Source organism: Sinocyclocheilus grahami, unplaced genomic scaffold, assembly GCF_001515645.1.
Source record: "Sinocyclocheilus grahami isolate Dianchi unplaced genomic scaffold, SAMN03320097.WGS_v1.1 scaffold106.1, whole genome shotgun sequence".
In the NCBI taxonomy this organism is placed as follows: domain Eukaryota; kingdom Metazoa; phylum Chordata; class Actinopteri; order Cypriniformes; family Cyprinidae; genus Sinocyclocheilus; species Sinocyclocheilus grahami.
In genome coordinates, this window is record NW_015505285.1 from 1,323,312 (window position 1) to 1,337,797 (window position 14,486).

At 36.0% G+C, this 14,486-nt stretch overlaps 3 protein-coding genes across 4 annotated transcripts; 2 read left to right on the forward strand and 1 right to left on the reverse strand.

Annotated features, from left to right (window-relative positions):
• Positions 1 to 1,256: 1,256 nt before the first annotated feature.
• On the forward strand, positions 1,257 to 5,043 carry pgam1a (phosphoglycerate mutase 1a). The gene is made up of 4 exons (XM_016276762.1): positions 1,257 to 1,501; positions 2,218 to 2,492; positions 4,177 to 4,357; positions 4,770 to 5,043. Exons 1-4 carry the CDS (start codon positions 1,363 to 1,365, stop codon positions 4,937 to 4,939), a joined length of 765 nt encoding a protein of 254 aa, XP_016132248.1. The 5' UTR covers positions 1,257 to 1,362; the 3' UTR covers positions 4,940 to 5,043.
• mettl18 (methyltransferase 18, RPL3 N3-histidine) lies at positions 4,934 to 6,807 on the reverse strand. The gene is made up of 2 exons (XM_016276761.1): positions 6,613 to 6,807; positions 4,934 to 6,360 (listed from the first exon to the last, which is right to left on the reverse strand). The coding sequence occupies exons 1-2, from the start codon at positions 6,760 to 6,762 to the stop codon at positions 5,494 to 5,496; spliced, it is 1,017 nt and encodes a 338-aa protein (XP_016132247.1). The 5' UTR covers positions 6,763 to 6,807; the 3' UTR covers positions 4,934 to 5,493.
• A 2,568-nt stretch (positions 6,808 to 9,375) lies between these two features.
• zdhhc16a (zinc finger DHHC-type palmitoyltransferase 16a) lies at positions 9,376 to 13,715 on the forward strand. 2 transcript variants are annotated; one of them, XM_016276947.1, is made up of 10 exons: positions 9,376 to 9,627; positions 9,713 to 9,907; positions 10,015 to 10,103; positions 10,235 to 10,263; positions 11,430 to 11,563; positions 11,830 to 11,934; positions 12,710 to 12,786; positions 12,877 to 13,000; positions 13,121 to 13,191; positions 13,281 to 13,715. In XM_016276947.1, the coding sequence occupies exons 1-10, from the start codon at positions 9,400 to 9,402 to the stop codon at positions 13,381 to 13,383; spliced, it is 1,155 nt and encodes a 384-aa protein (XP_016132433.1). In that variant the 5' UTR covers positions 9,376 to 9,399; the 3' UTR covers positions 13,384 to 13,715. The 2 variants fall into 2 exon arrangements, with proteins under 2 accessions (XP_016132433.1, XP_016132434.1); XM_016276948.1 differs by lacking the exon at positions 11,830 to 11,934.
• The last annotated feature ends 771 nt before the right edge of the window (positions 13,716 to 14,486 follow it).

Genomic DNA, 14,486 nt, shown 5'->3' on the forward strand with positions numbered 1-14,486 from the left:
TTACACTCATTAGAGGCCTGCGACTGTTGATTTGAACGTTCACTCAGAATCTAGATGTAATGATGTATCAGTCGGTGACGATTTTTCCCGCCAAATCCTTCACAAAAGCACGGCCTGCCAGAAGAAAAGTTCAAAATAATTTTAGAACATAAATTAAGCAAATATATGGTTGTACAGCTATAAAATTCATGTTATTGTTTTGATATTGTTTCTTAATTAAAATGTACTTTTGTACAAAGCTGATAGAGATGCAGAAGATGAAATAGGATTAAATTAAAAAAAGAAAAGGCGACAAAGAAAAAACGTTAAAACATTACAAATAAGAAACTTTCTTATATTTTATTTATTTATTTATTTATTTAGTTTTCACTGAAATATACTGTAATGTATGTCACTTTGTTTCCATCCAAGCGTTGACTGCTTCTAAGTGTATACTCAGAGTCAGAGTAATGGGCAACAGAAATCTTAAGTATGCAGACTAAAGTAAGCAAGGCAAGGTCTTTAGTTTAATGGAAGGCTCCACTGTGACAAGATTGTTTTTATTCCTGGGCAATAAATAACAGTGGAAATGTTCAATAGCTTTTTGTAGGCTGATTTTCAAAAAGAGCCAACCCAGAAAAATACCCACTGGAATAAAAGGTGTGGCAAAATGCAGTTTTCATCTACTCATAATGAGTGATCATGAGTCATTTAACATCAGATTATGGTCAGATCTGCAGTTGTGTACATACATTTCGAATAAAAAAGTCAAAGATGTATAGTTAAAGATTAATAGTTACTATCAAGATACTCAAGATTAATAGTTACTATGTTTCATTCATATACCAACTGCAGCATTCACTCGAACTGCTCATTTCAGACAGGCTCCCTGGCTAAACTCCGCCCACACCTAAAAAAGTAACTTTTGATTGGCTCTCCAGAACCTCATCTCCAAGATACACCCAATGAACTCTAACGGGAAGTTACAATCCTCCTTTAGTTGAATGATTTATAATACTGTTTTTCTCTGGTAAGGGTCGATGAACTATGAACGATGAAATATATTATACTCCTTTTTATTCTTACTAAAACATTTTGAACCGGGGGTTTACAGCAGGAGGTTTACTATAAAATATTCATTCAAAATACAGGAAGGTCACGGTTTTTTCCATGTCGTGTTTGCAGTTTCACATGGTTGCGCATCGGTCCGAGGCTTTGATTGGTTGAGCGTTGAGCTGGGGAGGTCGGAGCGTCATTCATTACGGACTGAGATGATAGGAGGGTCTTTTTGACAGTACTCTTTACAGAGCTTAACAACCTGTTCGATCAGAGCTCAGAGCTCACTGTGCTGTCTTTAGCTGCTACCTTTATTATTTGTCTCAAATGGCTGCATACAAGCTGGTTCTCATTCGCCATGGCGAGAGCTGCTGGAATCAGGAGAATCGCTTCTGTGGTTGGTTCGACGCGGACCTGAGCGAGACAGGGGCTCAGGAGGCAAAGAAAGGCGGTCAAGCTTTAAAAGGTTTGTATAGTATTATATTTTCCAGCATTATGATTTGTGAATGAGCGTTGTAAATCTGCTGTCCTATGTATATCAGCAGATTAGCTCTAGTTTAGTTTTTGAAAGAACATGTGCGTTATGTCTTAACTGAGTGTCCCTTTGCCCACGTTGTTTTATTAATGCTTGCTTTGAGATTTTTACATTTTAAATAATAAAAGTCAAACCGGAAAATTCAAATGACTTTCAGAAGACTGTGTGCATGCCCGGCACAGCCCCGCCTCCGACATGACGCGTGTACGATCTGAACCAATAAGCTGGCGGTTTTCCTTTTACTGACGGGTAGAGGGCGGGGCCTATCTGATGCGAACGTGCAACACAGGACGTGATTTTGTTCACATGCTGAATTTTCCAGTCAGGGATGCAATAAAGTGACTGACGCGTTTACAGTTATGCATTTTGTATATAATATATATTATAAATTAGAATATTTTAATAATTATAATGTAATATTATATTATTTTAATAACTATAACAAAATATTATCTACATTTAATATTCTAAATTTTTAAAATAAGTTATTGTAATATTAATTTGTATAGTTTTAATTCCGTATTAGGGCTATGCTGTATTAAATGTGCATTAAATAATATTTTAATTATAAGAAAAATAAATTACTATCATAATATATTAAGTTGTATTATGTTGAATTCTGTGTTCCATATACTGTGTCTTTGCAGATGCAGGGTTTGAGTTTGACATTTGTTATACCTCGGTACTGAAGAGGGCCATCCGGACGTTATGGATTGTTTTGGACAGTATTGATCAGATGTGGCTGCCTGTGCACAGGACCTGGCGCCTGAATGAACGCCATTATGGTGGTCTCACTGGGTTAAACAAGGCTGAGACTGCAGCCAAGCATGGTGAAGCCCAGGTTAAGATTTGGAGGCGCTCCTATGACATCCCTCCACCGACTATGGATGCAGATCATGACTTTTACAGCATCATCAGCAAGGTGGGGTCTTCAGCATCTTTTATTCATTATGGTACTTTAAACCCTCAATTTGTTGCATTCAAATGCATATTTTGGATGTATTTGTCTTCATAATTAGCCACTCCCCCTTCTTAGATTCCATAGATTCTCAAAATATATAAGACATGACTCATAAGTGTATAAATGCATATGGTGAGGATGTACTTAGTTTTTAGCTTTCTGAATGGATGAAATTGCATGATGACAGCATGCCTATCAACTTTTTTATTATCTGCGTTCTTACATCCCATACAACGAAAATCATAGAGTTCATACATCCATTTTAACATGCATTATACCAACTCATGAGTCTGAAAACCAAATTTGTTGCAGCATGTTGATGTTACACATTGAAATTGACGTCCTAGTAGTTAATCAGTGCAAAGACTCAGAAAACAAAGTTCAAACCTTATTTGTATAGGAAACCGCTTACAAATGTTGATAGTATTTCATAGGTCATAGGAAAACTCTGGTTTTCCTATGACCTAGAACAGGCATCTGCAACCTTCAACGTCAAAAGAGCCATTTTGGCCCCTTTCCCACCAAATAAAATTCACGTGGAGCCACAAAATATTTGATCCCCAAATAAAGATAACACAGCATAAGCTAAAGTGTTATATTCAGTTATGTTACAGGGCAGGGGAGTAGCAATCATTTCAGAAGTGAGGGGGACAGAAATGTCAAATGTAGTAGTAATAATAATAATAATAATAATAGGCCTAATAATATTTATTTATGTATGTCTAATTTACAAAAAAATAACATTTCTTATCTCTTACTTTTAATTGGCTAAGAAATAAAATACACTGCTGGACAATAACCAATCATTTGTCTTCTATAATATTTTTTATATATATTTTACTAATGTAAATTTGATGGTTATATAATCATATATCGTATAATCAGTATAATACTTTATATACTACAAAGACTTTTTCAATTTTTATCATAGAATAAGACAGAAAATATATTGTATAGCTTCTGTACTGTAATTAATGCTATGTCAATTACTACTGTATCATTCATATAAAAGACTTGAAAAACACATATAAACCATATATTGTCGCAATCGTTTATTTTCTTCACGTTTCATCACTTAAGGTTTATGCTTGTTATTCAGCTTAGCTACAGCGATGCCTTTGTCCATATTAGGGATTTCCTGGCGTCAAAAGTTACTTCTATCATGAGTCCATTTTGAACTTTCTGTACGAGAGTGTCCTCCGGCTTCGAGTATGAATGAAACACAGCGCATGAGAGTGTTCAGCACTCTGTGATGTTCACATCGTTTTGGATAAGAATAAAACGTATCCAAAACGACGTGACTATCTTGTCTCTTTTAATTTAAATCTAGATTTATTCACATTGGCCCTTGAAAACCTCTATGTGAACACACTTGCCCAAGAAAAAGTGAATGGGAAGAGTTTAGGATTTATTAAAAGTCAGGAGGACACCTCCCCCGCGTATTGTATACCCATGCTACAGGGAGCCACTGCAGAGGGATGAAAGAGCCACGGGTTGCCGACCCCTGACCTAGAACAAACTAACATGTCAAGAATTTCTATTAGATTAAAAGAGCAGAACTATTACACGGTGGTGATATGTTTATAGAACATTTGAGTAATGCATGCACCAATTTTGTCTTGTGGGATGTCTTGTCTTTCTATAGGACAGACGTTATGCTGATTTGACCGAGGACCAGCTGCCTTCTTGTGAGAGTCTGAAGGACACTATTGCACGGGCCCTACCCTTCTGGAATGAGGAGATTGTGCCTCAAATCAAGGAGGGAAAGAGAGTGTTGATTGCTGCTCATGGAAACAGTTTGAGAGGCATTGTGAAGCACTTAGAAGGTAATTATCCCACAGTATAATTTCAATCCCTTGTTCAAGGTTCTCACCATTATTTAAATCCTTTAAATATGATTTCCATATCTGGAAAAGTCATGGAAATTAATAGAATCTTTCATAAAGATTTTTTAAAGTAACGTTACCTGAAATCAAATAAAATAAAAACTTTTTATTTTTTAAATGTAAGCTAGTTGCCAAGGCATTTCTCATTTTCATTTAATTAAACTTGATGTACTAAAGTAACTTAAATTAATAAAAACTATTTAGACACATAAAAAAACTAATAAAACAAAACACAAAAATTACTCAAACTTTAAAATTAAAATGGATAATATAAAAATGACTTGTGGAGTCACCACAGATTATTTCAATTTAATTTCTTCCATAGTCTCAGTTTGTTTCTTCACACTTACAGGTATGTCTGAGGAGGCCATCATGGAGCTGAATCTGCCCACAGGCATCCCTATTCTTTATGAGCTGGACAAGAACCTGAAGCCCATCAAGCCCATGCAGTTCCTCGGAGACGAGGAAACTGTTCGCAAAGCCATGGAAGCTGTGGCAGCACAGGGCAAAGCCAAGAAATAGCATATATACTCCCATATTTAACATCAATGAGACAGAGCTATATAGAAATATATATACAAGTTAAAAAATATAGGACCAATATGTAACCCGTTTGAAATGGTTGTGAGTATTTATTACTTAAACAGTTTACAAGGACCACATATTTTTGTTTGGATTTGTCATTATGTAATTCATTCCATAATTTACTTTGTCTCCACTTTTGGTCAACTGTTGTCAATGTGGCATCTCCAAGTACATTTCTTTTCACATTAAACCAGTGTTGAGACTGTCTGTTGGCCTGTTGGATTCTGCTTGATGTATGCTGGTACATGTAAACTTGTGTCAGTTCTTGTTTATTTGATGATGGTTTTGCAGTGCTTTATTGCAAATTGAACACTGACTTCTACAAATCTTCGGAGTGTTTCACCAAACTCCAGTTTCAGTGATGGTGCTCTTGCTGTTTTAAAATTAGTTATTTACACCAATCACAATTTAGGATCTCATAACCATTCATTTGGCCAAAAAGAATATGCATCCATTATTTTATGTTAACTTGCACTATAATTGCACATTAATCAATACAATTTGAATGTCAATGATACAACATGTCTCTTAAGACCTTGTTCCACATCCTTCAAATATCTGATTTGAAGGACATTTTTCTGCTCCACAAACTTCTCAAACAGACAAAGGCCACCTCCCACTCCAAAATAGTGAGATTTGGTTGCCAAATAAACAATGCCATTCTCATCAAGCAGGTCACAAAACACATTATGAAGTGAAGAGTAGTAGTCCGTGTTATATATGGTTTCTGATGTGAAGATAATGTCATATTTCGGTGATGGGGTTTTATTTTGCATAAGTGTGAGAAAAGAGTTCCAGTCGCCTGAGAAGAAACCACAACGATCTCGTAATTTCTCTGTTGCATTCAGGGCTTTTCTCTTACACGGTGGGCTGCTATTTTTCTCTTCATTTTCATCATCTTCACAATTGAGAAAAACATTTGGCACTGTTAACTGCTCTATCACAGTGCTGTTATAATCCTGGAAAGCAACTTTGCTGGCTCCTCTCTTCAATGCAAGTATGCCAAGTAGACCAGCTCCACAGCCTAAGTCTAACACTCTTTTCCCAGCGAAGGTCTCTCCTTCATCATCAATGTACTCAAGTAGATCGTAAGTGCATTCCCATATCTTAAGTCCACCCTCATAGACTCCAGAGATGAGGTCTGAGTTTTGAGTCAGTGTTTTGGCCAGTATCTCCTCACTGTCCTCTCGTTCAGGAGCAGTCTTCTCAAACACTGATTCATTGAGACAGAGCAGGGGAGGCAGGGCACCTATGGTGATGGTTTCAGGCACCCAGTTCTCAATTTGGGACAGAGGATCCAACAAAGGTTGGTGCTCTACAGCATCCTTTATCTGCTTTGGGACGGTTGCACTGACTTCCTATGGAAAGAATACAATGTGCATATGATCTTGACAGATGTAATCACAACATGGGGTGTAAGCTTGAGTAAATACCCCCACATATTGTTGATTTACGCTTTCACATTAACTGTTAAAATGGAATATCATCTAGTCCTAGAATTTAAAGTGTGCTGTACATTTCAATCATAATTTTAGATTTTACAGTCAGCTGTCTTGCAGAATTAGCCAAGAAATAGCGGGTTTTAACAAGCTAATAATAAATTCCCTTACCGAGCACTTAAGATCCAATTCTTTTGCTTTGTCGTCTTTGTTTTCTTTATCGTTTGTTTCGTTTGTCTGTAAAGGAACATCGAAGTTGAAACTGAATGCCATCTCTTGTACTATTTCGACCCACGCAGTGCCCTTAGCACGTGTGAACATCTACTATTGTTATCCGAATCCTGAACGAATTGTTCTTGTGAGTCGGATCTTCTCAATGCATTGGTTGAACAGAACAGGTTCAGAAATAGGTCCGGGTTATTTAAACAGCATTTTCAACCAATAGGTGTAAATTTTTTAGCAATGTAAATGCAAATTATAATCGCGTTTTAAATAAGTTAATGGTTATTGTGAGTTAGATGTTATGGACTGGTTATTCATGACTGCAACAAACTAGGAAATAGTACAACGTTATAGAAAACAGAACACGTAATACGTAAACACGTAATATGCCTTTATTGGGCCACTTTAGAGAAGATTTGAGCAAAGCCGCATCTCTGATTTTACCGAGCCCACGCATGCAGCAATTACGTTCGGACGTAAAAGAATCACTGAATTGTTTCTTGAGCCGTTCCTTCGAAAGAACCGATTCGCGAAAATGACTTGGACATGAATCAAACTGCAATTCCCACAATTCCCTGCTGCAGTTTGTCTTAAATCCTATAAAAATAGAACCTAAATGCCATTAATTCATTAAATACCACACAATATAACGTAATTTTGATTATTAATAATATAAAAATATACATTATAAAAAATATTCCCAGATAATATTTCCGCTTTCCACGCCTTAAACTACAATTCCCAGAATTCTCAGCGTGACAGCTGAGCTCACATCCCTGAGCGACAGACAGCAGATGAAATCAAAGGGATAGAAACTGCTGCTTCCAATTATTTATCTCCGTCTGTGCCGAAATATATAGATATCTATATATGTATATATATATATATCCTTTGTTTAATCCTTGTGCGGTATACAGAGACATATATATATATATACACGTATATTTATGTATCTATATATGAGTGTGTATTGGACAGATGATAGATAAATGAAAAACAGACAGGCAGATAGATAGTATATTTTTATATGTAACTATATATTGTAGATATTTCATTTTGAGACTGTGTTGTACTAACTTAACAATATCTTTGAGTGTATTTCTCTTAATTATAATTTTAGAGGCACAGACTCACGATCTGTCCCTAAGATTATAGTCTGTTTATGACATGGGGGGTGTGTATGATGTTGACCATTTTTACACAAATCTTACAGTATCTACTGGCCACTATAACTATTACATCTCTTTCTGCTTATGTCTGTCACAATTACAATGTTATATCATATGGGTGGTGGTGTTCCCTCCACATTCACTAGTGTGACCGGAATGTAGACTGTCCAGATCCGTCGACGCTCACATGTCTCAATTTGACAACGTCTAGGCATGCAGTGCTAGCATTAAAATTTTTTGAATTCTAACTGGGGACACACCTATATGATTAATAAATGTATTGTCTTGCCACTGATTTTGTGTTTTGCCTTACGTTTTTAAATAAATAAAGTTTCTCTTCTGCCATGCTGTGCTCTTTGATGTTTAGCTCTTGCTGTTTGATTCAGTCAGGTCGAGGTGCTAAACATCACTGTTATCCTTTGTTTAATCCTTGTGCGGTATACAGAGACATATATATATATACACGTATATTTATGTATCTATATATGAGTGTGTATTGGACAGATGATAGATAAATGAAAAACAGACAGGCATATAGATAGTATATTTTTATATGTAACTATATATTGTAGATATTTCATTTTGAGACTGTGTTGTACTAACTTAACAATATCTTTGAGTGTATTTCTCTTAATTATAATTTTAGAGGCACAGACGCACGATCTGTCCCTAAGATTATAGTCTGTTTATGACATGGGGTGTGTATGATGTTGACCATTTTTACACAAATCTTACAGTATCTACTGGCCACTATAACTATTACATCTCTTTCTGCTTATGTCTGTCACAATTACAATGTTATGTCATATGGGTGGTGGTGTTCCCTCCACATTCACTAGTGTGACCGGAATGTAGACTGTCCAGATCCGTCGACGCTCACATGTATCAATTTGACAACGTCTAGGCATGCAGTGCTAGCATTAAAATTTTTTGAATTCTAACTGGGGACACACCTATATGATTAATAAATGTATTGTCTTGCCACTGATTTTGTGTTTTGCCTTACGTTTTTAAATAAATAAAGTTTCTCATCATCATCCCAGATCTTTGTTTATGCATATATTAATCTAAATTCACATCCAGCGCCTCTTTAAGGGACGGCTTGAAACATTTCTAATAAGATTAATGGTTTGATTACAACTACAAATCCACGGAAAGATGCATTAGTCACTAGCCTAACCATCCCCGAGTTTTATTTCTAAATCTAAGTAAACTTAAAAGGGCAGGGTGTTGTAGGTGCATTGTTATTATCAGTGCAATCATGTAAAGTATGCTGCTTTCTAAAGACTGAACAAAAGAGGTCATCAACCTTTCGAATATTTGTATTATGTTAGATAATTCAGGGGTATCAGAAAACTAAACCATGCTTGCATTATTGGTTTATATCAATCCACACCATCTGCTTAGAAGGATGCTTGATTAATCTAATTGTCTTACAGGTTCAGCATGAGGGCAACTGTCAGTGAGCAAATTGCAGGCCGTATGCAGAGGAACTTGCTTGTGCCGATATTCAGGATGTTCGAACAGGTTATTAAAAGATAAGATCTTGTCTTTACAGGGGCTGAACATGCGTCCCTGCTCTACTGTCATGCACCTGCTGCTGCGATGCATGCGCGGATGTGGCAGACACAGTCGCAGCCGCATGCCCAGAAGACTGAGGCAGCCTGTGAGCTACATCAAACTGATCTTCAAATCCCTTTATTTTAACTCGCTCACTAACTCTGAAGTGGTACTGGACTGCATCCTTGAACCAGTGTTTTGGATGGTGGAGGTTGTCACACGATGGTTTGGAATGGTAAATCTCACAATTACCATCATGTTGTTTTGTTGCAATGTTGGTTTGTTTTTCTTACACTCTGCGCTTTTTCTGTTCTCTTAAGGTTTTTGTGTTTTTAGTAGTAGCTCTTACCAGTTCTGTGGTTTTCATCGCATACTACTGCCTTCTACCGCTGGTCCTCCAAACGTACTCTCTTGGCTGGATGATGTGGCACATTTGTTACGGGAATTGGATCTTGGTCATGATTGTCTTCCATTACTACAAAGCCACAAACACTCCTCCTGGATACCCTCCAAAGGTTTGGCACCCTTGAAGAAGTGTGCACACACACACACACCAGAAGTTTGTGTTCAATGTCATTCTTGACATGACAGTTCCTCTTTCTTTCTTCACATTGTGTTTCAGATGAAAAACGAGGTCCCGTTTGTGTCGTTCTGTAAAAAGTGTGTCATTCCTAAACCAGCACGAAGTCATCACTGTGGCATCTGTAAAACGTAAGAGACACACAGTTTTCGCTGTCCCAACAGGCTTATAAAATCTGACTGGTGACTCCGTGTCAGCTGCATTGAATAATATTATTGTAAGAAACTCACATGTAACAACATCCCTGTATCTTTCTCTACAGATGTATTCTAAAAATGGATCATCATTGCCGTATCCTTTTTAAATCACAATACATTTTGTAAAGAGTGCACCCATTTGGTCTTATTTTACTCTAAAATTCTTATATACTGGCTATGTTTTTTTAGTTAAACATTCAGTTTAAAGGAATAGTTCATCCAAAAATGACAATTCTGTCATCATTTATTCAGATTCATGTTGATGCAAACTATACACAAGTTGTATTGCATTCATTTATTATAACTGCATGGAAAAGACTGACAAGAACAGTTTTCAGAATAGAATTCAACAGTTTTTTTTAAATGATAATTTACAAAACCTACTGTGAGCTACAAAGTTGTTTACTTTTGTTGAATCCATCAGCTCACGTTATTTGAACATATATATATTTTTTAATAATCATGTTTACTAACAAAATTCCTTGTGGAAAAGCTACTCTAGAAACTAAACAAACAGATTGACCCAAAAGAACACTTTAGTGCCCCCCCCCCTGCTTACATGTTTGTATATATATATAAATATTAATTCTGAAATAAACATTTAATATAATCTTTCTATATACATATTCAACATCTTTAAATCAGTAGTTTTATAATTATCCATTGCTTTTTGTTATGATTGTCATTTAAAATTCTTCATGGTATTGTAGATATTTCCCTTATTAAAACCATTAAAAGTATAGTTTACCCAAAAGTGAAAATTTTCTCTCTTCTGTTGAACATAAAAAAGAATGGGAAAAACTACTATGGAGGTCAAATATCTTCTTTTATGTTTAACTGAAGTATTTCTTTAAGTACTTGTACCATTGTATTTTTGTCCAATTTTCAAATACTTTTTTGGGTCAAATCAAAATTTGTAATATTATGAATCGCCTTGTAGCTAGTTGGATTTGTTCATGGCTTATAACTTTTTAACAAAGACTTTATTAAAAAAATCCCTGTTGGAAAAATACTGAAAAGGCAGCTGGAAAGCTTGACAGGCATTGTTGCTCTCCAGTTTCCCTTTTGCGTTCCACAGGGGAACAAAAGTAGTAAAGGTTTAGAATGACTCAAATGTGAGTAAGTAACAATCAAATTTACATTTAAATTGAATTTAGATAGAATTGAAATTACATTTGGTGAATTATTTTTTTAACAGCCTAGATGCAATTCATCTTTTTCCACTTCTGTGTAGTTAAGTCCTTAATTATTGATATTCAGCTTGGCTTAACAACTGTGTTGGCCATTACAATCATCGTTACTTCTTCTCCTTTTGTGTCTTTTTGACTTTGGGCTGCATGTATTGCAGCATCAGCGGTCGCAATCTGTTTATCGATGCATACAATGCCATAGATGTAAGGCTTTGTTTTTTTAATACATTTGTTGTTTTGTCTTTGCTCTTTTCCATTTAGTATAACTCTGTCTTTGTATCGTAACATTTTGAAGCTTGAAAACACCTCCGTGGGCATTGTTTTTTTTCCTTTACTTATTCTAATGAATAAGGTAGATAGCGTTTAACTCCTCTCTTTCTGAATGGTTGTGTCTCTCCTTTTCTCTTTCTGTTCTTAAAGTGGTGTAGTGGGCATGTTTAACTGCCAGCTGTCTCTCTGCCATTCCATAGCAATTCAGACACTTGGAAGTGGAGAAACAGGGTGTCCCGGTGACAGGGATTGGGTTGCTCATCGGCATTGTCCCGCCAGAAGGCGTGGCTGGGAAGGGAGTACAGGTGGCTCAAGTCGTTTTTCCTGCTGTTGCTTTGGCTCTAGAGCTGTAATTTTTGTTTTATGTATCACGGTTCATTATTTTACACTCTTAAACAAACAGCATGCTATGAAAACCAACAAATTATTTCTGACCTAACCTATCCCAATGCTAACAGCGCATATTTAAATGAGTATTACTTACAATTAGATGAGGGGGATTTACTGGTGAACTTTAGACTTTTTAAGCTCTGCTTGGTACTATCTGGTGCTATCTACAATTTCCATTTGGAGCAATGAATCAGAAACACTGCGCATGTGTAGTTCTTAGTTTGACGATAACAGGAAATGTTTCTTGAGCACATTAGAATGATTTCTGAAGGATCATCTGACACTTGAGTCATGGCTGCTGAAAATTCAGCTTTGCTATCACAGGGATACATTTTAGTTTGAAATGTATTCAAATAGATCCTTTGTTGTAAATAGTAATAACGTTTCACAATATTACTGTTTTTACTGTGTTTTAATTGAATAATTGCAGCCTTGGTGAGCATAGGAGACTTTTTTAAAAAAGCATTAAAAGATCTTACTAAACCCAAATATTTGAACATTAGTATGTATGCATAAATAACATGCAGTAGTTGCACTCATATAACTCAGTATTCACATAATATTTTAAATCTTTATATTTATAAAATTATCTTCAAGTATATTGCTATATTTTATTAATGTAAATTATATTCATTATGATGCATTATATTTTGAATAATGTAAAATATTTTTTGCTTTTGCAATGGACAGGAAATTTCACTACCTCCATACACCTACAAAGACAGGATGTTTCACAAGAGTGTTATCTACATGTGGGTCCTTACAAGGTAGTCTATTCTTTCACTCCGGCCCCAGTACTGGTTTTACTATTTCCATAGACTCACATCTTTTGTTATGTTTGCTGTTTTTTCCATCAGCACAGTGTCAGTCGCCCTAGGAGCTCTCACACTGTGGCATGCTGTACTTATCACCCGTGGAGAAACCAGCATTGAACGCCATATAAACAACAAAGAGGCCAAACGTTTGGGAAAACGTGGAAAGGTAAGTTTGATTGGAATTTATTTTCTTCCTATTGTTTGATCTCTGGTAATTATGTCAATACTATAACACATTTTATAATTATTTTTGATCTATGATTTGACCATTTCTCTCTTTTTAAAGGTCTATCGTAATCCTTTTAGTTATGGTAAACTTAACAACTGGAAGGTTTTCTTTGGTGTAGAAAAGAGAAGGTAAAATTACACATTGTACATGCTCTTAGTCAAATTCTGCAGTCTGTAAGCTGTGATTTTGATGTAAATTATTATAATCGTCTTCACAGTCATTGGCTGACTCGTGTTCTCCTGCCCTCTGGACATACCCCATATGGTGACGGACTGACATGGGACATTTACCCTCTTAAAAAAGACATGATGCCAGTCTGAGACATTAAAGACTTGACTTACAATGTCTTAGTTGGCAATGACCAACATGCTCATCAGGGTGAGTCTCACCCGGTGTGCCAATGCTGAATGCAGAACCAGAGCCCTGGGAACACAGGAGTCTGCAGAGCCCAGATTTAGACTGTGATCTCACTGGAGGACTTTTGCTCTTTCTGGCCAAATGAAAGGGCTGCCCTCCAAAAATACCATGCATATTTTGGATGTTTCTATCAATATTTTATAATGAAATCATGACTGTTGTCTGTGCGACCTATGGAAGACACTGTGCTTAAAGGGATAGTTCACCCAAAAATGAAAAAACTGTCACCATTTACTCACCCTCCACTTGTTCCAAACCTGTGTGAGTTTCTTTCTTCTGTTGAACACAAAAAATATATTTTAAAGAATGTTGGTAACCAAACAGTTAACGGTTGCCATTGACTTCCATAGTATGGCAAAAAATACTATGAAGGTCAGTGCCTACTGTCAACTGTTACCAAAAAGGTATCTTCTTTTGTGTTCAACAGAAGAAAGAAACTCATACAGGTTTGGAACAAGTAGAGGGTGAGTAAAAGATGACAGTATTTTCATTTTTGGGTGAACTATTCCTTTAAAGCAGGGTTTGTAGCTATGTGGGGCTTAATGTTTGATTATGTAAATATGATTTTTAACTCATTATTTATATCACTTATATTATCATTATTTAAATGCACTGAAATCCAATACTTCATTTCCAAAGTCAACCACATCTGAAGAAACTTGCCTAGAATTTTGATGATTCAGCCACTTATGGTCTGAGCCAATAGCCTTCAAAGGGATTTCCCTTTGACCTACTGTACATGAGCTCTTCCTCTTTAGTCGACATTGAGCTGGGCTGGCTTGACTGTTGGGATTTAGGTTGTTGTTTAGATGCTAATTTGTATTGCATTTTTACATTTGATCCGTATAGCTTCATAGTTCATGTAAAGGAAAAGTAGTTTTAAACAGCTTAGAAATCTTTGCTACATGTCAAAGAGAAGCTTCTGGAAAATCTGATTCTTGGAAAGGTCCACTGAATCTCATTTGGGCAAAAGCTGTGATGTCACATGTACTATGTAAGACGTATT

Coding starts and splice junctions, on each gene's coding strand:
- mettl18 (XM_016276761.1), bottom strand. CDS start 6,762: ATGTTCACACGTGCTAAGGGCACTGCGTGGGTCGAAATAGTACAAGAG. Junction 6,361..6,612: donor AATTGGATCTTAAGTGCTCG/GTAAGGGAATTT, acceptor TTCTTTCCATAG/GAAGTCAGTGCAACCGTCCC.
- pgam1a (XM_016276762.1), top strand. CDS start 1,363: ATGGCTGCATACAAGCTGGTTCTCATTCGCCATGGCGAGAGCTGCTGG. Junction 1,502..2,217: donor AGGCGGTCAAGCTTTAAAAG/GTTTGTATAGTA, acceptor GTGTCTTTGCAG/ATGCAGGGTTTGAGTTTGAC. Junction 2,493..4,176: donor TTTACAGCATCATCAGCAAG/GTGGGGTCTTCA, acceptor GTCTTTCTATAG/GACAGACGTTATGCTGATTT.
- zdhhc16a (XM_016276947.1), top strand. CDS start 9,400: ATGCGTCCCTGCTCTACTGTCATGCACCTGCTGCTGCGATGCATGCGC. Junction 10,104..10,234: donor CACTGTGGCATCTGTAAAAC/GTAAGAGACACA, acceptor CTTTCTCTACAG/ATGTATTCTAAAAATGGATC. Junction 11,935..12,709: donor TGGCTGGGAAGGGAGTACAG/GTGGCTCAAGTC, acceptor TGCAATGGACAG/GAAATTTCACTACCTCCATA.